Here is a 22573-nt window from a genome sequence, read left to right as displayed (position 1 = left end):
ATCATCATTATTCCAGGAGAGGTTTTTATTCCAAGAAAAGCAATTCTTCTTAATTGAGAACCGAAGTCAATGACCAAAACGAGATGAAATAACGAAGACATTTGGTGGTGAAAACCAGGCTAAAATATAGTAGTCTAAATACAAATTCATATGTGGATATTTGTTTAGAAATTATAAGTCAGTACTACTTATAATTATAGAAAGAGATACGATTTCAACAAAAAAAAAAAAAAAAATTGTTCCACTTAAAATTTTTAGGCAACTTTCTAGATGTGGTCTTTTTTTTTTTTTTTTTTCACTTCTTCATACTTTTAAGTGCTATCCGCGATAGTTTACAAAGTCATCTTATATAAATAAATTATACTTAGCTAGAAAACCATAAAACATAATTTATATATTTTGAAATTCAAATGTTAATACTTTGTATAAGGCATATTTCAAAGGAATTTATGCAGAAAAATTAAATAATAATGATCAGTTAAACGTTACTTCCCATGTGACTGAAATATCTGTTCTTTCTTTTCAGTTTCTAATATAAAATCTTTTTTTTTGTGATTTTTTAATATTAATGTGAATGAATCTATTGTTCTGCTGATGTGCACAATAGAAGGATAAAATATGAACTTATTAACGACTTTAGTTTAAAATGATTCATAACGTATTAGGGACTTTGTTGATGCCACTGATGCTGTTTGTTTGATTATCCATGACGTAGTTTATTAATAGCGAACAAGTAAAGAATAAAATAATTACAACCACACTAACATATCGTCAAATTCTTTATTGTGACGTCAGAGTCAGGAAGACCCGCAACCTGGCCAACCTGTCACCACCAGCTGGCGCTGTGGTTAGGATGACACACTACAAACAATCCCTGATCGTAGGAACGCCACAACACACAAGGGGACGTTAGCAGAAGCATGATCGCTTGTGACGACGAGAGACCAAAGCTTAAAAAATATATTTCACCGAGTAAAATCAAATGGTCGCAATGTATTCTGGAATTCTTTATAGGAATATCAATCTATCTGAACCCCCAAGGACGGTTCAGCTACTGATTATTTGTAGTTTTCCTTTATTTATTTTTTTTTATTAAATATGTATTATTTCATTAGGGACAAAAGGCAGCATGGATTGTTTTTGTTTTTTTTCTTCAAAAAAATGATTAATTTTACTTACAATAGAGAAAGCTTTGAATCCACACATTGCTTGAACATCTATACTCAGTAGAAATATTGAAGACTTTAAAACTGGAAACATTTGACGGATTCCAAAATAGATTACATTCTAAAAGAAACATATTTGACTGCATTGATTTAAAGGCAATAATTTTCTTGGTAATCAGAAATAGAGGCGTACATACAGAGGTGTACGTAAGTTTAACATAAAAAAGATGATTAAACTACTGAACTCACAGAATGTGTGCTTAAATTCATCAGATTTGGGGTACAATTCAGGATAATCCAAGTAAAATGATTAATTAAAAACCACCAGTAAATCTCATTGCCAAACCACTTTAGGGAACAAACTGTCAAATTCCATTTTAGGATTTATAAACAACGTGTATCTTTTACAGCAGATAGAAATTTTCATTTTATTATAAACACTTTCAAAGACACATGAGCAATAATGCAAAGAGTTTGAAATTTAAAAACTTCATTGTTCATATAAAAGATATGCCACTTTGTTTGAAGTAAGTCATCTTTCTCATCTAATCTCTATTCTTTACATGTTAAAATATCCATATACAGTATTTCCGTTGTTACTTTGCTCTTTTAACTGCAGTCGTTAAACGAAAAATAATCACTACTCCTCTATTTCATCAGTATTCTTTATACCCATTTTTTTTTTGTTCAACACAGCATTAAATATTCCTTGCCAGTAATACTATAAAACAGGTTTCGTTAAGTTTTGGGGGGAAAATAATAATAATTAAAAAAAAAACACTTTAATAACAGATCTGTTGGGTTTTGTATACAAATAACGCTAACAAAAACTAATAAGTTCGGATATGTTAGAATTTGACATTATTCAGAAAACACAAACGGGATGAAGGTTTTAAATAGAATTTATATATATTATTTATATATATATATATAATCTCCATCACAGTAGAGAGATGTTTAAACATAGTTTACAACACTTTTCTTTTCTTTTTTTTTTTCCTCCTCTGCAGATGCCCAAAAAGGGACCAACATAAAATTCCCTCTTTTGAAAGGCACCACAAGGTTGTCATCGAACCTCAACAATTCAAAATTCATATCTGAGTTACCATTGTCCATTGGTTGATGTTTTGATATCCTTCCCGTCATGCTCTCTGTTCTCATCTACAGCAGATGGCAAAATGACCCTGTCAATGATAGTCTAAATAGAATAGGCTTTGGTGATATGCGAAGCAAATGTATCAACATCACGTGATACTTTCTCATTCTCTCTCTCTCTCTCTCTCACACACACACACTCCATTGGTGAATCAGCGCTGGATGTAGCAGGATGTCGATGTTGGGAAAAATGGATTTGGTGGGTTGATCATATGAAGGTGGGAACATTACCAAGAAGCAAGTGATGCGGTGGCGACAATTTCTAAGAAGAAAAAAAAAAAAAAAAAAGCAAGCAAAAAAAAAAAACAGCTTAAGCTTGCAATCCTGATAGCAATTTCTTTTTCTTTTCTTTTCTTTTTTTTTTTTGACGATCATCACCACAGTCTCATAGCATCAAACATCTTTTTCGTATGATTCTTAACTGCTAAGAGGTTAAAGGTCAGTTAGTAAATGTATTTGTCTGTGTATGTGGGTGCTTGCGCGCGCGTGTGTGTATGTGCGTGTGTGTATATATATATATATATATATATATATATGTATGTGTATGTGTGTGTGCCGCACAGAGAAAGGATCACAATAGACGACGCTCACAAAGCAGGAGACGATAGCTTCGATCGACCAGCGCTCTTCAAAATGCTTTTAAAGTTCTTAGAGGCCATCTGTACGACACTGAACAATTCTCACTGATTAGTTTTCTGTCGTGGCACCAGATGTCGCTCCTTTCTTCTTCTTTTTAGGTGGCAGTGGCGGTTCCTTTGGTTTTTTCCCTATGCCTTTTGGTGGCAAAGGAGGTTTCATCCTGGGATCCGGAACTTTACCTGCCTTAACATCGTCATAAAGGTCAGCGTAGAGAATATCGTCACTGTTGTCCGGCCTGTAAGGCTACAAAGGAATACGAGAAAAATGGTATAAGAATTGGAGAAGATTAAGCATTCAATCATTATTGATAACTAACATTTTATAGCTCTTCTCTTAAATTGTCGAGCAAATTTTTAAACAATCAATTATATTTCAAATCATAGAAATATTGCTTCATAAATCAATAATACACAATACTGTACTACAAATAGCAATGTCCGTGATATATATAGTCCTTATGAGGACAAGCTTAAAAGGGCGAAGCAGGAATGCTTTTCATCTTCCCCGTTATCTGTAGAGGACAGTGTAGGGATAAGGTGTTAATGAGCTATTAAGCTCTGATCATGGCAGGAGAGTAACAGCAATAGCCGAGCTTCAGTTAGAACTTCATTGGCTACAGCATTGCCATCCATTACTCTCCCAGGGTTTCATCCATCACATTGGTTGGCAATCTCACCATCATTCTCCGTGATAGTCCTTATAAGGACTGGCTTAAAAGGGCGAGGCAAGAATGCTTTTCATCCTCCCCGATATCTGTAGAGGACAGTGTAGGGATAACGTGTGATTGAACTGTTAAAGCTCTGATCATCGCAGGAGGGTAACAGCAATAGCCGAGCCTCAGTTAGAACTTCATGGCTACAGCACTGCCATTCATTGCCCTCCAAGGGTATTAATTAATCACCACATCTCACGGTCGATCCCATTCTCGGTGATACCTTATCCTTATAAGGACTGGCTTAAAGGGGAGAAGCAAGAATGCTTTTCATCTTCCCCGTTATCTGTAGAGGACAGTTTAGGGATAAGGTGTTATTGAGCAATTAGAGCTCTGATCATGGCAGGAGGGTAACAGCAATAGCCAAGCCTCAGTTAAAACTTCATTAGCTACAGCATTGCCATCCATTACCCTCCAAGGGTATTGGATTCAAGTTCTTAAGCAGAATCGTTAATACCATTCTCGGTGATACATTTCAATTTAAATCTTTTATCTTTAGCGATAATAAATATTGTATTGTGTCTCTATAAGCTAATTAAATTTACTTAATATTTTGGCATATTGCACTTGAAGCTTATTTATTAAAATTCGATTTAAGTATAAATAATAGTTTTATACTTAAAAATACTTTTGTAATAAATTGAACTATTTGATAATAAAATTTAATTTCAGAGTAAAATTGAACATATTATTATTAATAATAAATTACACAATCATAAGCAAGGAGTCTTTTTGGGACGTAAGTCGAGTGGGATTTTATAATCAATAGATACATGAAAAACAAACAAACCGTCTACTAGGATGAATCCGGTAATTTCCTTGGGTAACATTAAATATTTAGCGCAATTCCTTGCTCATTGCCTACAGGGCATTGTCCTTCAGTTACGATCTACCAGAGCAAGCTGGTACTGAGATTATACCTGTTTTTATAGTTAGAAGGCTATAAAATCACACGCGCTTATGTGCTTGATGAACAAGATTAGTTCTAGTACTAAAGCTTTGATGAATTCCTTTGTTCATCAAGAGAAGCGAAATCAGAAAAGTTGCCTTTCGTCAATCCTCACAAACTGCATTAGCGATGTGGGCAACAAAGTTAGAATAGCGGTATAAAAATCCTTTATAGAAAACACGTAAATACTCAAATGGTTAATGAGATCTTAAGAAATAAAATATAGAAAAATAAGGAATTATTTTATGTAAAAAAAAGTTTCATAAGAATTATTTAAATTTCTGAACGTGTTCAGTGCAAAATGTAATCTGCATTTAAATACTATGAGTGGAAGACATTCAGAGAATCAATCAGAGAACGAAAGAAAAATGACTAATAAGAAAAACTAAAACCCGTACTACTTTTGTCTATGATGGGATAATTAAATCTTACTTGACAAAAAAGGCTTAGAAATTCCTTGCATCATGTTTTAAAAAATGCCCTCGGTCATCAGAAGTTATGCTTATATTTTTAACATAACAATTTTAAGATGCGTATGTAACTGATAGTTAAAATGCAGTATGGTGAGAAAAGTGTTTTCCCCCTTTTCTCTTAAATTATTATTTATGCAATCGTCTATTTCTTATTTATTATATTTATAAAGGTTTTAATTTAAAAGCAGTCAAGTATTAATTTTTACAAAATAATTTACTGCAAACTTATTTATTTAAAACACTAACTGATATTAATTTCTAGCCAAAACTAAAAAGATATTTTATTACAATATTATTGTAAATATATCTTGTCTAAATATAAAGAATGATCTAATTATTAATATATAACTTATTATATTAATATATAACTATATAATAATAAATAATAAAATGTGTTTTATGCTATTTTTTCTGTATGTCTAACAAAACTGAAGAAAACTGTTAATTAATTTAAACTCTATCTTTGTACACCAAAATTATTTTCATTTGAAATTGTTATAATAAAGATAAATCAGAATATTGTGATTTATCTTTGTTATAATAATTTCAAATGAAAATAATTTTGGTGTACAAAGATAGAGTTTAAATTAATTAAAATTTTTCTTCAGTTTTTTTAGACATACAGAAAAAATAGCATAAAACACATTTTAAAATATAATTTAAATAATTTTTTTGTTTTATTCTATCTTTAGTTTAAAAACATTTACCATAATTAAATAATCATGAGCTCAGATCCAGTGACGATGGGAAGGGATAAATAAATGGTCACACAAAATGGGAAAAATAATGCTTTGTTAACAACCACAAACTAAGGGATAAATATACATTAAATGAAATAAAAAAATGGGCAGAAAGAAAATCTTAAATAGGCTCTGCTATACAAAAGCCTCTTCACGATTAGTGTAGGATATAATCACATTAAAACAACACCGATGTAGAAAAAGTGAAAATTATGTTTCTACAAACAACTGTTTCCGTGGTTGAGGGAAAGAAGCTTGAAAAATGCCACTACAATTGAGCCATGCGTGTATCTCAATAATTTGGAAGGGCAGTATACGATGCATTATTCAACAACAGACTAAATTAAATTTGTAGTCTTTTAATGAAATAGTTATTCAATTGTGCGCTCCTCCCTTTTTTTATCATTTGAAGAGGAATATGCATATTAAAGTCTACAGAAACGACCGTCTCTATAAAAACCGTTCTTACGGCACACACATACAATGAGTAACGGTTGACTACACACTATGCAGAAGATAAGGGGAGCAGTAAACACAGTCATAAAATGGAGTACACTAATCAGAGTCATTAGTGGGAAGAACACTAATATTCTATACCCTGTCACTAGGGGCACATAAACTGGTCAAGTAACATCGTAAAGCTAACTCCCTGAAGAACGTGTTGAGATTTTTACATCTCAGTACCAGAAGAAAGCATTGTGGCAAAATTACTAGCTGTAATGATTTCTTTTCTTGCCATGTTTGCTAAGAGAACAGGAAGTAATAATGGAGGATGCTGGTTGCCAAATTTCTGATATGGGCCTTTCTCAATGTGCTCTTTCGATTAAATTTGTCTTTTACTTTATCTATTTATGGTTTTGCTTTTTTCTCTCTTTTTTCAAACGCTTTTTTCCTCTTTTCTAATCTTTCGTATATAATTGGAAATGCTCATTTTTGAATGAAAAAGATGTCCACATTCACGAAATACAAATGTTTGTGGTAACCAAATATCTGTTTCCAGTTGATCATAATGAATTGTTTGCGCAGGCGTACATTGTTGGAATCTTGCAATATTTAATCTATTGGATTTTCTTTAATTATTGTTGATCCAGATTGTTGTTCCTGTAGCGAACATTAAAAAAAATAGTTTCAAAACAATAATAATTGCAAAAGTCAGACAAATGGTACAAAATTTTAGTAGCGAGCACAATTAAGCAGAGATTAACTCAAATTTAGTCTTCCAGATATTAACAAATCAGGCAGTGACTCTTGAGCCAAATATGGATAATGAGAGCCAAAATGTGTTCTGCTATAATTGTGGTAAACCAAATGTTAACGATCAGTACTTTTATTTGACAAAGGCATTAAACAGGACACAACTGTCGAAATCCGAAGAGTTAAACTTAATTTTTAAAAATAATAAATAAATAAATAATCCACAGTAATTGGAACACAGTGAAGCGAAAACACCCACCAAACCAAATCTATTTTTTGGCCTCTGTAGATACCTTTTCAGGTTTCATACTTGGACCATATTTGGGATGCAGTTGTTTCCTTAGTAGTTGAAGATCCCTTCAGAAATTCAGCCTTATCGGACTCAAATGAAGATGAATGGAGGAAGACAACTCTTCAAGATGCGTTTGCAGGTCGCATTCTTTAACCCATTTCAACCAAATATGGAATGTGATTATTCTTTGTTCTCGTGCTCTATTGAAATATCCGTTCAATTGAACAAAAACTCATGTGGGTGTGGTCAAGTCCTTCTACAGAAAACTTCTAAAGTAGCTACTTTCCAAATTTGGTCGAAATCGCCTCATATTACTGAGGTGATTTCGACCAAAATTCGAAAGAAGAAGCTATTGCTAACATAACCTAAGATGGAAGGAAACTGTAAGTGGGGTAAGCCGTCTTCACAGACGTCTCTGCAATCTTATCATTCAAACGACTTCGACGAAATTTATATACAGTTGTTTCTCTCGTTGTTTAAGGTTCCCTATTTATACAGCATCAGAAAATTAAATTCTATATATATACTGCTTTGGTCTCGTCGTTCAACTGATTGTTTTACCGGCTGTTTTATCTATTTCATCTTTTCTTTTAAAAGAATGATATCGCATAAAACATCTCACATGTAAAAATGTTGTTACTAATGTTAATATTTTTTAAAAGCGATCTCATCGTATGTTTCCGCAATCGATAATCCCGAGGAATAGGTTGGTTGCTTCTTGTCGAAGCATGTGTTCGCGGGGCCGGTATACCTGCTTTGCGGGATGATAAACCCCAGATAAACTAGGAGGAAGCCCTGTTGTCACGCCCAAGACGGGCGAACTTGACTATGGCTGAGGAAGATCCTTATGCTTCTCATGTCACCGACGGGAATCGAGCCCAGGACACTCCTTCTCCAGCATATAGTTGCGAAGCATAGCCACAAGGCTAACCGCGCGGACTAATTTCAAAGCGGTAAACTTGAACTTTATTTTCTTGTATACAATAGTCGATAGGAAGTATGCAATAATAAAAATAATTTTTACGTATATTTAAAACTGAATTAAAAAACAAAACAAATGGAAAATATATTTCGAAACAGTCGTCTGCGATAAAGTATCTTACCAACTATGACAACGTATATTCTTTAATAGTTTTTTTATGCATTATGACACAGTTAATGTATGCTCTATGCAAATTTCGTTACTTCTAAATGACGATACACAAACTCTCTTGATCGTTAAGTTTTTGCTGTCTAAATTTACAGTTTTTTAATAAAGTCAACGACCTGCAACTACCCATTACACAAATTGAACACGATACCTTTCTAAACTCTCGCAAAGAAATCAACATTTATATACGTTGTCAAAAGTAAAATCATACAAAATAAAGATATGTTCGCCGTTGCCTGAAACGTGATAGAACCATGCACCTAAATGGATTTTTTTCCTTATTTCGATCTTATATTTAAAGTTAAAGAAAAAATGAGATAATAGTTTTATGCTAATATAATATGCTATTTAAAATATTGAAAATTTTTTCTAAATATTTTGGAAAAATCGAAATTAATTACCCTTTTGAAATACGCCATTTTTTATTTACTTGAAACATAATATAATATTTATATTTAAAGTACTATGTATTATTATGTAGTACTTTAAGAAGGTTGGTTGGAGAGAAAAATCGACCGTGAGATGCGGTGATTAATACCCTTGGAAGGGTAATGAATGGCAATGCTGTAGTCAATGAAGTTCTAACTGAGGTTACCCTCCTGCCATGATCAGAGCTTTAATAGCTCAACAACACCTTATCCCTACACTGTCCTCTACAGATAACGGGGAAGATGAAAAGCATTCTTGCTTCGCCCCTTTAAGCCAGTCCTTATAAGGACTACGTATTATTACTTTGCAAGATCGACGAGAACTTCGGTGAGTTATAGCCAATGAAGTTTTAACTGAGGCTTGGCTGTTGCTGTCACCCGGTGCTTGAGCACTGGGGGTAATGAATGGCAATGCCGTAGCCTGTGAAGGTAACTGAGGCTGTTGTGTTGCCCCTTAGATGCTCAAATGAGCGGCTCTGCTCGGTGGTGGGAAAACCTGCCACGGTATAGAGGCTACCAGTTCTCCGAGATTCCGAATTTTGGTCCTGTGGAGCGCTCATCCGTGGGGATTGCACTTAAACATAGATACCGAGGGGTAACCGATGGCAATGCTGTACCCAATGAAGTTTTAACTGCGGCTCGGCTATTGCCGTTGTCCTGGGACGTAGAGTTTCGCTCTCTTAGGTTTCTTCCGAAATTTTGCTCCCGGTGAGGGGGGGGGGCTTATATTTCGCGGGGTTTGCCCTGAGAGAGCATTTTCAGTTTCTGGGGAGGGTGTTCTCCGGCGCGGCACGTGAGGGGCCTTGTCGGTGGGTGCTTTTCCCTGTAATATGAGCGGTTCAGTTCTGTGGTGGTGGTGGGGGTGCCCGTCACCGAGTGGAACCAACGCTGAGTTGGACGGTCTTTCGGCCAGTTGTAGGGGGAGGGTGGTCCGGGGGATCCCATAATTTTTAGAGATGGCTTTACTTATTCAGTAACCAAAGAAGTTTTAACTACGGCTCGGCTATTGCCGTTACCCAACCATAACTAGAGCTTTTAGCTCAACAACACCCCATCCATACATGCATTTTCTTCAATTAGATGAAGGGATAAAGAGTCAAGGACTCAGTCCATCCCCCTCCCCCAAAAAAATGCGTATTCTCTTATATGTTTAGTTTTGTTAAATTAGACGTTTATTGTTAATTTTCATTAATGTTTATTTTTGTGCTACATTAGATGTGTACGTTAATTTTCATTTATGTTTTATTATATATATATATATATTATTCTTTTTTATATATCATTTTTAGGAATCTATATCTACAATTTCTTCTAGTATAATATGATATAATGTTATCTTCAATATTTGAACTTTTGTTGGCATTACTGAAGATATTATTCTCCTGGGGAAAAAAAAAAAGGACGAATGATAGTTGATCACAGAAATCAAGCCAGTTAATTAATATAGTATTCCAATTAAATAAAAATATAAGACCCTCGTTTATATCTTTTTTTGCACTTTTTTTTTTGTCTCTTTCTTTTCATTTTACTTTTTCCAGACTTAGATAAAGACTTGTTGAGTTCGTAGGCTTTCAATTAATTTCAGTTTCCCCAAACTTTCCTCAAGGATCACTTCGTTCACGACAATTAGGTGCACTTCAACAACTACGAGGTTCGCTTGCAAGCGCGCGCACACACACACACACATATATACACAAAGAAAAAAAACTTCAGCCGAGACATTTTAAGATTTCTCTCAAAAGTCTTCTAGATTAATAGCTGTACTTCTAACGACACTGAAATCCATTATCTTAAAACCTAGAACATACTGCGGAAGATTTTAGTGGGTAGATAAAACAACTTCACCTTAATTAACACCATTCAGAAACGGAGTAATCCGCGGGTTGAATTAGTGCCGAGCTAAAAAGAAAGTCAAGACGAGAAATCTTCAAGAATGCAGTGGGAAATTTTCCAATCAGCTAAGTGGTGTTAAAGTGTCTAAACACGAAGCTTCCGCCACCCATTAGTCTAGAAGCAGCAGATACTACCGAACGCTATGAAACCCAGAGCTTAGACTCATTGTAACTGATCGCTGACTCATTGAAATGACAAAGCTCTGCTTTTCGTCGGGCAACATTTCAGCTTTTAATTGTTTCAATTCTTTCCAACAATATTACTTTATCTTCTATCGCAAGCCTCTCAGTTCGCATCTTTAATAATCTCATTTGTATTTATGTCAACAATGAGCAATTTTGCCAGGAGAATAATTAGGGGTAGCTCTTTCTCCTTAATTACACTTTAAACGCTCCCTTCTTCATGTACAAGCACATTTAGCCCTAATTACATAGGCCCTGCTAATTACTCCAACTTAACTTATAAGTGTTAGAAGATAAGACACGGTGAATAGGAATCCCCCCCTCCCCCTTTCAAAAAAGATTTTGATGACTAGACAGGGATGCCATTAAGTGCAAATTACTGTAAAAGGATCTCAATCGACCCAATAGAAGATTTCTAATGTTGGACCTATAAAATAGACTCGGAGAAGAATTTTGTTTTCTACTTCATTGAATAAAATCATTCTTAGTAAGATTTATCTAAGAAAACGTATACCACTTAAAACATCGAGCCTGCCTCTTTGGATAATATCAACCTGTTTTATTCGTTTATGAAAGAAACTTCCTTATTTCTTTAAGTGGTCGACTTCACATATAAATGTGTTGGTGATAAACTCTAAAACTACGCATGCGCACGTAATTTGTTTACAAAGTTCTGGTAATTTTCACCTTGACAAATATTGTGTAACCACAAGTGACGTGTAAAGTTTTCTTCATTTATTTAATTAGATTGCATGTCCAGTTATTTAATATTTATTTAATATATGCATGAGGTAGTTATTCATTTTCTTCTTAAGTGAGCCATAATAATTATTTAAAATATATTCCAAAGAAAAATTAATGAAAACGGAGACATTGAATTAAAAAATAAATAAAAACTCAATTTATTTTTTATTGTAATCAAGCCGTAAGATTGTGTATATAAATTTGTATAATATAATTGAAATGACGTTTCTCTGTTGGTGGGTTGGTTGTTTGGATATCATAACAGACCTTTCTAAATTGATCGTGATGAAATTTGGGAGATGTTTATGTCTTAAGCTATTGGTTTATTTTGTCCGCTATTTCGTTAGAGATTTCTGATGTTGCGAATAACCCGAGCTCTTGGCTTTATGAGCGAGCCATACTGACTCTCAAGAACCACCAAAGGATCAATAATACCGTGCTTAGTAGATTTGATGTAGGTGATTTATAAAGAAGCTTTAAGCAACACCGTATAATAATATTTTAGCTATAGTACGAATGAAATATTTCGTGGATATTTTAACAGAAAATTTTATGCGATATTATATATACAGTATGTCTTATTAAAAATGATATTTCTCAACCAAACAGTCGAATTCTGTAAATTATATATATATATATCTATATCTAATCATATTTAGTTTAACAATATATCTAAGGGCATTTAATTTAACAATAAATAAAATAATTTTTTGGCTAGATGTCTGAAGCAAAAATGCTTTTCATATTCCCCGTTATGTATAAAGAAAATGTATGGATAGGATAATATAGAGCTATAAGCTCTGATCATGGCAAGAGGGTAACAGCAATGGCTGAGCGTCAGTTAAAACTTCATTGGCTACAGCATTGCCATCCATTACCCTCCCTGGGTACCCATTTTAGTCGCCTCGTACGACATGCATGGGCTACTAATTAAGTAAAGCCATCTCTAAAAATTAGGCGATCCCCCGGACGAAGATCGTCCAGCTCACCGTTGATTCCACTCAGTGACGGCTCCCCCCCACCACCACCACCACTGAGCACAACCGCTCATATTCCAGGGGAAAGCATCCAACGACAAGGCCCCTCACGGGCCGACGGTGAACACCCTCCCCAGAGACTCAAAATGCTCTCTTAGGGCAAAACCCCCAAAATTTAAGCCCCCTCCCCTCACCGGGAGTAAAATTCCGGAAGAAACCTGAGAGAGAGCGAAACTCTGCGTCCCATTTTAGTCGCCTCTTAGGACATGCATGGGTTACAGTGGCGCTATTCTTAGCCCGGTCACCACACGCGGTTAAATAAAATAAATTTATAACAATTAACGATTAACATTTCTGGCATAAAGGGCGAAGCAAAATGCTTTTCAGACTCCCAGCTATCTGATAGGGAAACGGTGAGTGGAAAAATTTATGAACCGATTGCTCACCCTGAGCGGGCTTGAAGATTAGACATCAGAGTTGGAATTTAAGATGGCTTTTTGTCTTTTGTGTTCAAAGTAATCTGTTGGGTCGTAATTTGCAGCTAGTTGAACCAATTTGTTGGGGATGTACAGATGCTTTTGAAAAGAACTTTGTTGCTATAGTCTGCAGGAAAGTGTAAATATAGGGGACATCTGTGTCCCGACGGAGTTGCACATTTCTTACGAACCATTGTGCGTTTAGGATCATTCGTAGACATTTATTTTTTACACATTGTAACTTTAGAATATTAGTATCAGTGTATGACTCCAAGCCGGAGAAGCGTAAGTGAGTATAGGACGAACCACCAGCTTGTAGATAAGTAATTTGATTCTGGTGTTCAGCTTATTGTTCCTGTTGATTAGAGGATAAAGCTGGGCAATGCTTTTGATGTTTTTACACAGAGAAACTTGATATGGCAGCTGAAAGTCAGCCTTCTGTCCAGCAGTACACCAAGGTATTTGATCTCGGTTTGCCACGGGATTTTTGTGTTGAACAGCAAGTTGTCCCCTTTAGGAAGCATCGGTCTTCTGGAGAAGAGCATGGCTATGTTCTTCTAGGGATTCACTTGCAGTCTCCATGTGGCATAAATTTAAATCCTTATATCCTTATAAGGACTGGCTTAAAGGGGCGAAGCAAAATGCTTTTCATCTTCCCCGTTATCTGTAGAGGACAGTGTAGGGATAAGGTGTAACTGAGCGATTAAAGCTCTGATCATGGCAGGAGGGTAACAGCAATAGCCGAGCCTCAGTTAGAACTTCATTGGCTACAGCATTGCCATCCATTACCCTCCAAGGGTATTGCATCTCTCGACTCAATAAATTTAAAACTTTAAGATTGAATTTCTTAAAAAACGCTGATATTAATAATGTCATGGTGTACTTAATTTTTATCATTTATCAACTTTGCAATAAAGCAAAAATTAAAATAGACTATTTATTGTTTAAAATAATAAAACAGTAATATAAGTTTTTTAGATAAATTGAAGATTTTCATATTTCTATTTGCTTCAAAGGTTTTAATGCATTTAATTACTGTAAACTGATAGGTACTGAGACATTTATTCTTGTAACTGAATGACCGATTCGAATCTTGTTCAGGACAAAGAATATTTATAACCGCTTTTCAGCGAAATATAAGTTTGGTGTCAGGAGTTTATCTCCTTGAAACTTCGTTGTTTCTTTCCACAAAACAGACAGAAGCGGACATAATATACTGGACTCCATAAGCCTCAGCTGTTTGGTGGTAATTTCAAACACCAAACAACTCTGTAGTTCTGTATTGTTTCAGATTCTAATTCTACCGTCTGTAGGTATACATCTCACTACAGTATATATATTTTTCCAATCTTCCCACTTCAGTAGCGTTTATATTTCTGTATTTTATGAACAGTTCGCTATCTTACAAGTTACTCTCTGTAACCAAATAAAAATATTCTTTTAATTTAGTCATTTTTTTTTTTTTTTTGAAAGATTGATATAAAAGACCAGAATTTTAATGTTTTGGCTAGCAAGTGTAATTTAATGACATGTCGAGAAAATGGCTTTGTTTATAAAACGCAGGAGAAATGCTGGCTTATCAATGAGACATCGTCTTTAAGTTTTTTGGTTTGTTTGTTTCTCGTAGAAATATAAATGTATTTTTATGAATATAAGAGTGTGGTCTGAAAAGTTCTCGGCTTAACTATGAAAAAATGAATTTATTATAATTTCAAAAATTTTTTTTTTTTCAACATAATCTCCCTTAAGACCAATACATTTATTCCAGCGATGCTCCAGCTCCATTATGCCGTTCCTGTAGCGGTTCTCAGTAAGATCTGCAAAATACCCCTCTACAGCTGCAATCACCTCTTGATTAGAAGAGAAACGCTGATCAGCGAGGAAGAGTTTTAGTTTTGGGCAGAGATAGAAGTCAGAGGAAGCCAAATCTGAATAGGGTGGATGTTCCAACAATTCATAGTGCAGATCCCTTAATTTTCCTATTGCCAAAACACTTTTGTGGGCAGGTCCTGATGAAATATAATCTTTTCTTCTGCAAACCGGGTCTTTTCTCACGAATTTGTTCGTCTAGTCTGGTTAAAAGATCGGAATAATATTCTCCGGTTAGTTATGTTTTACCCTTTTCAAGATAATTAATAAACAAAATGCCTTTAGCGTCCCAAAACACCGATGCCATGACCTTTATTGCTGATGGAACCGACTTTGTCTTCTTTGGCGCTGAGCAACTGGTTTCTTCTGTCCACTGTTTTGACTGCTGTTTAGATTCTGGTGTGTAATGGTGAATCCATGTCTCATCCACAGTAATAAATCGACGCACAAAATCAGTTTTATTCTTGTTAAAACGCTCCAAGCACTGTTCAGAAATTTTCATGCGAGTGCGGCACCCATCTTGCGCAAAGTTTTTCATTTGCAATTCTTCATGCAAAATATATCCTACACGTTCTTTTGAAATGCTTATGGTGTCAGCAATTTCACTCACATTGACTCGCCGGTCATCCAATACCATATCGTGCACCTGATCAATGATTTCTGGTGTTGTTACACTTCTTTGGACGTTCTTCACGTGGATCATCTTCAAGGCTGGTAAGGCCACGTTTAAACTCGGCAGTACATTTCTTAGTTGTCGAAAACGAAGAAGAGTGCGCATAAACTTTTCTGAACTTCGAATGAATTTCTTTTGGCGTTAAATCTTCTTTTACAAAGAATTTTATAAACCAAAATACTCAATTTTATCCATTTCAAGGGATACAGACAACACTTTGGCTTCATACAGGCTGTATGAAACAAACTCCTTGATAGAATAACTTGCAATTTCACATGGATGCTTATGACAGATGTACCAACTTAGGGAAAAAAATCGTGCCGATAGTATGGTCGAGGCCGAAAACCTTTCAGACAAACTTCGTAACTAAAAACTTCATATTTTAAAAATTACCATAGTAGTACTACCTTTCTGTAAAATGCTACAGATATTAAAAATTCAATTAAAGTCGATTAGAGAACTATTAGTCTATTAAATTAAGTGTCTATTAGTCTATTAAAAAATCTATTAAAGAACTCTATGTAGAAATAATTTTAAAATTGAAATTAAAATAAATATTAAAATATTTATTTTAATTTCAAGTAACAGCATATTTAAGTCTCACTACGATAACATACTTCTGTAAGATTACAATACATTATTCACAGAGAATAATTTGAATTTGAGAATAGGGGAATATGTATGAAAAAAATACTTGCCTTGAATAAAGTATACTTACAGCCTCGAGCTCGCTCCGCTTCTCTGTTGAACTTTAATGTGGCGTATTCTGTTGGTGTATCTTTCCGCGCCACAGGTTTAGGGCCTTTGTTTGGCAACGCTAAATCAGCATATATTACTCCTGGTGGGTTAGTTGAACAGCTCAAATTCTGCAAGATCACATGCACACATGCATCAACACACCATGCAAGTCATGTTAGCATTAAAATCATTCAAAAGACTTCAAGAAAGTCTATTCAACATCATCGTCAACTATGTGACATATAAAGGGCAAACAGGAACTTCGTAGTATAAGGTAAAATGTTATCTACAGGCAAATAAATCATCAGATTCGCTTGTTATTCAAATTCAAGCAGTAACTACCAGAGTAATATTTGTTCACACATTTTATTAATCATTAAAGTTCCATTCACTCGTAGCTTTATAAAGTAAAAGCCATACCATATCTATTTGGTTATCGCAAACAGAAAACAGAAACGGGAGTTATACTTCGAAGAATACTTACAAGTTTATACAATAACCAACCAATTATTTAGAAAAATCGACCAATATCCAACAATTCTGGTATATATATATATATATATATATTGATCCTTATAAGGACTGGCTTAAAGGGGCAAAGTAAGATGATTATCATCTTCCCCGTTATCTGTAGAGGACAGCGTAGGGATAAGGTGTTATTGAGCTATTAAATTAAAGCTCTGATCATGGCAGGAGGGTAACATGAATAGCTAAGCCTCAGTTAGAACTTCATTTGCTACAGCATTGCCATCCATTACCCTCCAAGGGATCACCGCATTTCACGGTCAATTCAATGTATGTATATTGGTGTTTTTTTATTTTTTATAAGGACTGGCTTAAAGGGGCGAAGCAAGAATGCTTTTCATCTTCCCCGTTATCTGTAGAGGACAGTGTAGGGATAAGGTGTCATTGAGATATTAAAGCTCTGATCATGGCAGGAGGGTAACAGCAATAGCCGAGCCTCAGTTAGAGCTTCACTGACTTCAGCATTGCCATCCATTACCCTCCAAGGGTATTGGATTGAATGAATCAGTCACAGCATCTCACGGTCGATTGATCTATATATTGGTGTTCTTAAAAGAACTGGGCGATGGACTGAGTCCTTGACTCTTTATCCCGTCATCTGAATGAAGAATATCTGTGTGGATTGGGTTATTGAGCGAAAAAGCTCTAGTCATGGCTGGGTAACGGAGCCTCAGTTAAAACTTCATTGGCTACAACATTGCCATTTGTTACCCTAGAAGTCCTAAAAAGGACTTTTCTATATTGGTGTTCCTCATGTTTTAGTTATTTATTTTCTCATTATGTGATCAAAAATATGGTGTATTTCATAACTTAAACTTTTTGAAGTTGAATAAAGAAATTTTTTATATTTTAAACGCTATTTAATTTTCTTTAAAAGATTACATTTATTAACTTTATTAAAATAAAAATAATTAAAATATTGTGTTAAAATTAAAGACATTTTCATATCTTTCCAATAAGTAGAGTGAAAAAGAATCTAGAAATGTTCGGTGAATATTGGCAGTTACTTGGGAGTTTTCTCATCACAATTTGTGCCGAAGAATCAGGTTATGTCAGTCTTGTCAACTTGAAGTTCCTTTTAGACTGATTAAACTACACAGGTTATTTACGACTTACACTGTATAATTACTTTGTTCGTTTATATTATTTTCCTGTTTTGTATTAGATTAGTATAATACTCTCAAATTACCCTCATTGTGTAAAAGCTCCTGTATATTATTCCTTTTCGACAATGACTCCTGTTCACTCAGGACATCACCACAGCATTTTTTACATATTTTTTAAACTGAAGTGACTTCACAATAGGGATTAGATCCTTTCAGATTTAATATTTTCCTGGTGGCTTTATACTGGATGCCTTACTCGGGGTGCACAATATTTAAGGATGCAGCTAGAGAAGATAGCATATATCTTGCCCATATAATCTGCCTGAGTGGACTCTATACTACACGACTATTTTGAACAGTCTTATTTACTCAGATGTTTCTATTGTTTTTACTCACGGATAGAAGTAGTTTATCTTAAAAATCAGTTGTTGGTATGTTTAGTTCATTTTCATGTTTTTTTTTTTTTTTTTTTTTTTTTTTTTTTTTTTTTTTTTTTAGCAAAATAATTTTTCCGAAGAAATATTCCTTGTTCAGATTCACTACAAAAGTTTGCTATACGTACTTTTTATTATTATTATTAACTATTTTTTCTGTTTTCTTGTTGAAAATCTTTTCTTGTTGAATAAGTATTCATAGGTTAGTTTTTGTGACTTCGCCATTCGACATTATTTTTATTTGTTTCTTGTTTCGAATTATAAGAGAGTTTACAATTCTAAATTTATTTATATTGCGATATCTTTTTACTTTTATCGTCGTCTTTTTTTTTTTTTTTCAGTTTTTAGTGTATTCGTTCAAATAAAGTAAAAGAAATATAAAACTACAACAAACATTGTAGTAGTTTTAAGTTAATAAAACAAAACGTTTTACATTTTTAAATATTCGCAATGTATTTGTCTCATAATAATGTTTTGTATTCTCATTAGGGCACAAGGTTTGTGTTTTCAGCACATATGATTTGTACAATTATCAGCAATTTTATTCAGTAGTTCTTACTGAATTGCAAATACTGCGCATGCGCACGCGAACTCGGTTTTAATTAATTTTAAAAGTGCAAAAAAAAAAAAAAGTAAATTAGTTTTAGGGCTTCAGAAGCTTGTACTCTTCAACATGTACATTTCACCCCCCAAAGCAGGCAATCCGATTATTAGAAGACATGCAATTAACAGACAATACACTGGCCTCATAGCCTGAGTTGCTTAGGCCTAAATCCAAATAAACTTAATCGTGATTTACATGGAATTACTTTGGATAGAAATAGTGAATACTGCACTCTTTTCACTACCGTTGCTAACTTCTTGTTTATAGTAAAACTCATTTAAATACTGTTAAACAACGTTTTATTTCATTTTATCGCATAATTAATTTATTAATAAACAATTTATTGTGATTTGAAATTTTTAAATCACAATATTATAATTTCAAAATAATTCTTTTTAGAATATATATGTTTTATAGATAAATTTTAATAAACATTTTACAGTGATATAGAGTTCTATGATTATATATTATATTTGAATAAAAAGGTCTTCTGCACACTGGGGCTGCGAACGCTATTTGTGTCACGGGTGGTTTAACGTAATATGGCAACCATCTCAAAAGTTCTACACACTGCTCATGCGTGCTGAGTGAGATGACGAATTTGTTTCCCAACAGTTGCAAGCCAGACTAATAGTGCTCGTTTTCTGGGATTCAGGTAGAGAATCTCACAACGACCAATGTTTTTTAAATTTGAAACCTTATGTTGAACGTAAGGGTGACATGAGGACCGCTATGGGTGACACATGTGATGGAAATCGTATTGAAACACCTAGCTCATTCACAACTGTTTTGAGAATTATGTCTGAGATTTTGAAGAAGAGAAAAGTTCCTAGAAAAGTGGACCCACAATAGCTGATAAAGATTAACCAACAACTCCCAAAGGGATTGGCGAAAAGTTGTTGCATCGCTGTGGGATTGCAAGAGAAGAGTTTGGAACAGAACTGAAAAGTTAATCATCATAGTGAAAACAGCGAACATCTCGTTGTCTAAAAATGTCATTGGCAACAATCGAAGATTAAATTAATGATGATAATGGATTATTTCAAAAATGAGGGACAGCGACAAAGAGATACCCGCAGGGTCGACAGCTATATTACAAGACGTTTTCGCAAGACAATGTGCCAGAAAATTCTCAGTTTTTATTCCCGCTTCCTACGCAGTGTCAGCGTGTTACTTAGATGCGACTTCTTTGTTAGTACCACTCCCAACCGACCTGTCGCCTAGTCTGTCGCTGGGGGGGGGGATATTCTTGACTGTAGAAGCGTATGTTCACGGGGCCGGTTTGCCTGCTTGCGAAATGAAAAAAGCCAGATAAACTGGCGGAAAAAACCCTACTGCCCGCACCCAAGACCGGCTAACTTGGCTATGCCTGAGGAAGATCCTCAAATTCCTCACATCTTCAACGGGAATCGAACCTGGGACACTGCCTGAAAAGTCTCAGTAAAGTCCTAAATCCACATTTCTCATTACATTGAGATGTCACATGTTTCATGTGATGCATCTGATAGTATGAAAAAAAAAAAGAGTGGAAAGTGCCTCCACATCTCCTTCTGTGTATAGTCAATACCTGTGTGGTCTGAAAAGTTCTCGTCCTAACAATGAAAAAACGAATTTATAATTTGGAAATTATTTTTATTTTTCAACATAATCTACCTTAAGACTAATACATTTATTCCATCGATGCTCCGCCGCCATTATCCCGTCCCTGTAGTGGTTCTCAGTAAGATCTGCAAAATACCCCTCTACAGCTGCAATCACCTCTTGATTCGAATTAAATCGCTGACCAGTGAGAAAGATTTTTAGTTTTGGGAAGAGACAGAAGGCAAAGGGAGCGAAATCTGTGGAATAGGATGGATGTTCCAACAGTTCATAGTGCAGATCCCTTAATTTTCCCGTTGTCAAAACATCCTTGTGGGCAAATGCATTGTCCTGAGGAAAGATGATTTTTTTCTTCTACAAACCGTATATTTTTTTCACAACGTTTTTCGTCTAGTCTAGTTAAAAGATCGGAATAATATTCCCCGGTTATTGTTTTATCCTTTTCAAGATAATTAATAAACAAAATGCCTTTAGCATCCCAAAACACCGATGCCATGACATTCTCTTTGACGCTGAACAACTAGCTTCTGTCCACTGTTTTGATTGTTGTTTGGATTCTGGTGTGTAATGGTGAATCCAAGTCTCATCCATAGTAATAAATGGACGCACAAATCCATTTTTATTCTTGTTAAAACGCTCCAAGCACTGTTCAGAGATTTTCATGCGAGTGAGTTTTTGATCTGCGCGGCACACATCTTGCGCAAAGCTTTTTCATTTGTAATTCTTCATGCAAAATGTATCCTATACGTTCTTTTGAAATGCCTATAGCCTCAGCAATTTTTGAAATTTTACGTCGATGGTTATGACAGATGTACCAACTTGGAAAAAAAAAAATCGTGACGATAGTGTTGCCATCTATAGTCGAGGCTGAGAACTTTTCAGACCACCCACGTATGTTTCATAAACTGATAGAACCGCTCTATGGCAGCGCTACTCTACGAATGATAATAGATATACCATAATATTGTGCAGCAGTGATAGGAGATAAACAATGTAGATTATATTAAAAGTCTGTATTTTGTTAAATAAATGTTTGGTTTAAGAACAGGAGTACGGTGTGCAGAACTTTTGAAAGGACTTTCGCATTCCAAGGAGGGCTTTGTTTGTATTTGTTTTAATCCATTACACCAACTGGAATTTAAAAAAACAAACAATATAATCGTTCAAAAAGCCATTAACACTAGGAAAAAACGTGTCTAATTACTCACTTAGTTGGTAATTAATAACACCCTTTTATGGGGACAAATTTGGCAACCAAAAGAATGTACAAACTCTTAAGTGCAAGTTAATGGATTCTCTGGAAGAAATTTTCGTTGCGCCAGTGTTTCTGTGACGCATATACCTACTATGGATCCGGGATGGTGAACTGAGAATTAAAAAAAGTATTAGAAAAATCTTATTGTAATATTGATTAAGTATTGCTACTGATGATACGGGATAGCTTCTAGTTATATGTCGCATAATTTGGTCTACATAACTCCCTGATTAGGGAGTTGTGTAGGACAAAATATGCTTCTTTAGCTTCATTCTCTCTCTCTCTATCTCATAGTTTGTCTCCAAAATCAGTCTTTGATTTCCATTTAGCATACATATAAAGGCTAAGAAAATACACGCAGTTTATGCACATACGATTTTACCATTCATAAAAAAAAATTGTTTTTAAGAATAAGCAAAGAACCTGTATAATCATATGCTACATATAAATAACGAACCGAGTGTACGAAGCATTGTACATAAAGAACAAAAAAAAAAAAAAAAAACGCCGAAACAGTAACTCAAGTCGACTTCGTTTGTCGAGATAATTTTAGACATGCTTATTATTAGCAAATACAAATTAAATAAAGTGGAAATGTCT

The 22573-nt window shown here is 34.6% G+C and overlaps 1 protein-coding gene across 3 annotated transcripts in view; it reads right to left on the bottom strand.

Annotated features, from left to right (window-relative positions):
- Positions 1–766: 766 nt before the first annotated feature.
- Positions 767–22573, bottom strand: part of LOC150106743 (hemicentin-2-like) — a 487441-nt gene continuing 465634 nt past the window's right edge. For 2 of the 3 annotated variants that reach the window (XM_090393308.1, XM_090393309.1), the window contains 2 exons: positions 16431–16578; positions 3040–3203 (listed from right to left, as the gene is read on the bottom strand). In XM_090393308.1, the coding sequence (XP_090249434.1) occupies positions 3181–3203; positions 16431–16578 (171 nt within the window). In that variant the 3' untranslated portion in view covers positions 3040–3180. Of the gene's footprint in view, positions 3204–16430; positions 16579–22573 lie in introns of all 3 variants that reach the window. The other variant, XM_090393310.1, reaches the window with a different exon arrangement.

This window comes from Typopeltis vanoorti, chromosome 5 (assembly GCF_054136105.1).
Source record: "Typopeltis vanoorti isolate ZY-2024b chromosome 5, IOZ_Tvanoo_1.0, whole genome shotgun sequence".
NCBI classification, from domain to species: Eukaryota; Metazoa; Arthropoda; class Arachnida; order Uropygi; family Thelyphonidae; genus Typopeltis; species Typopeltis vanoorti.
The sequence above is the reverse complement of the archived record's forward strand: the minus strand, read 5'-3'. Positions and strand labels throughout refer to the sequence as shown.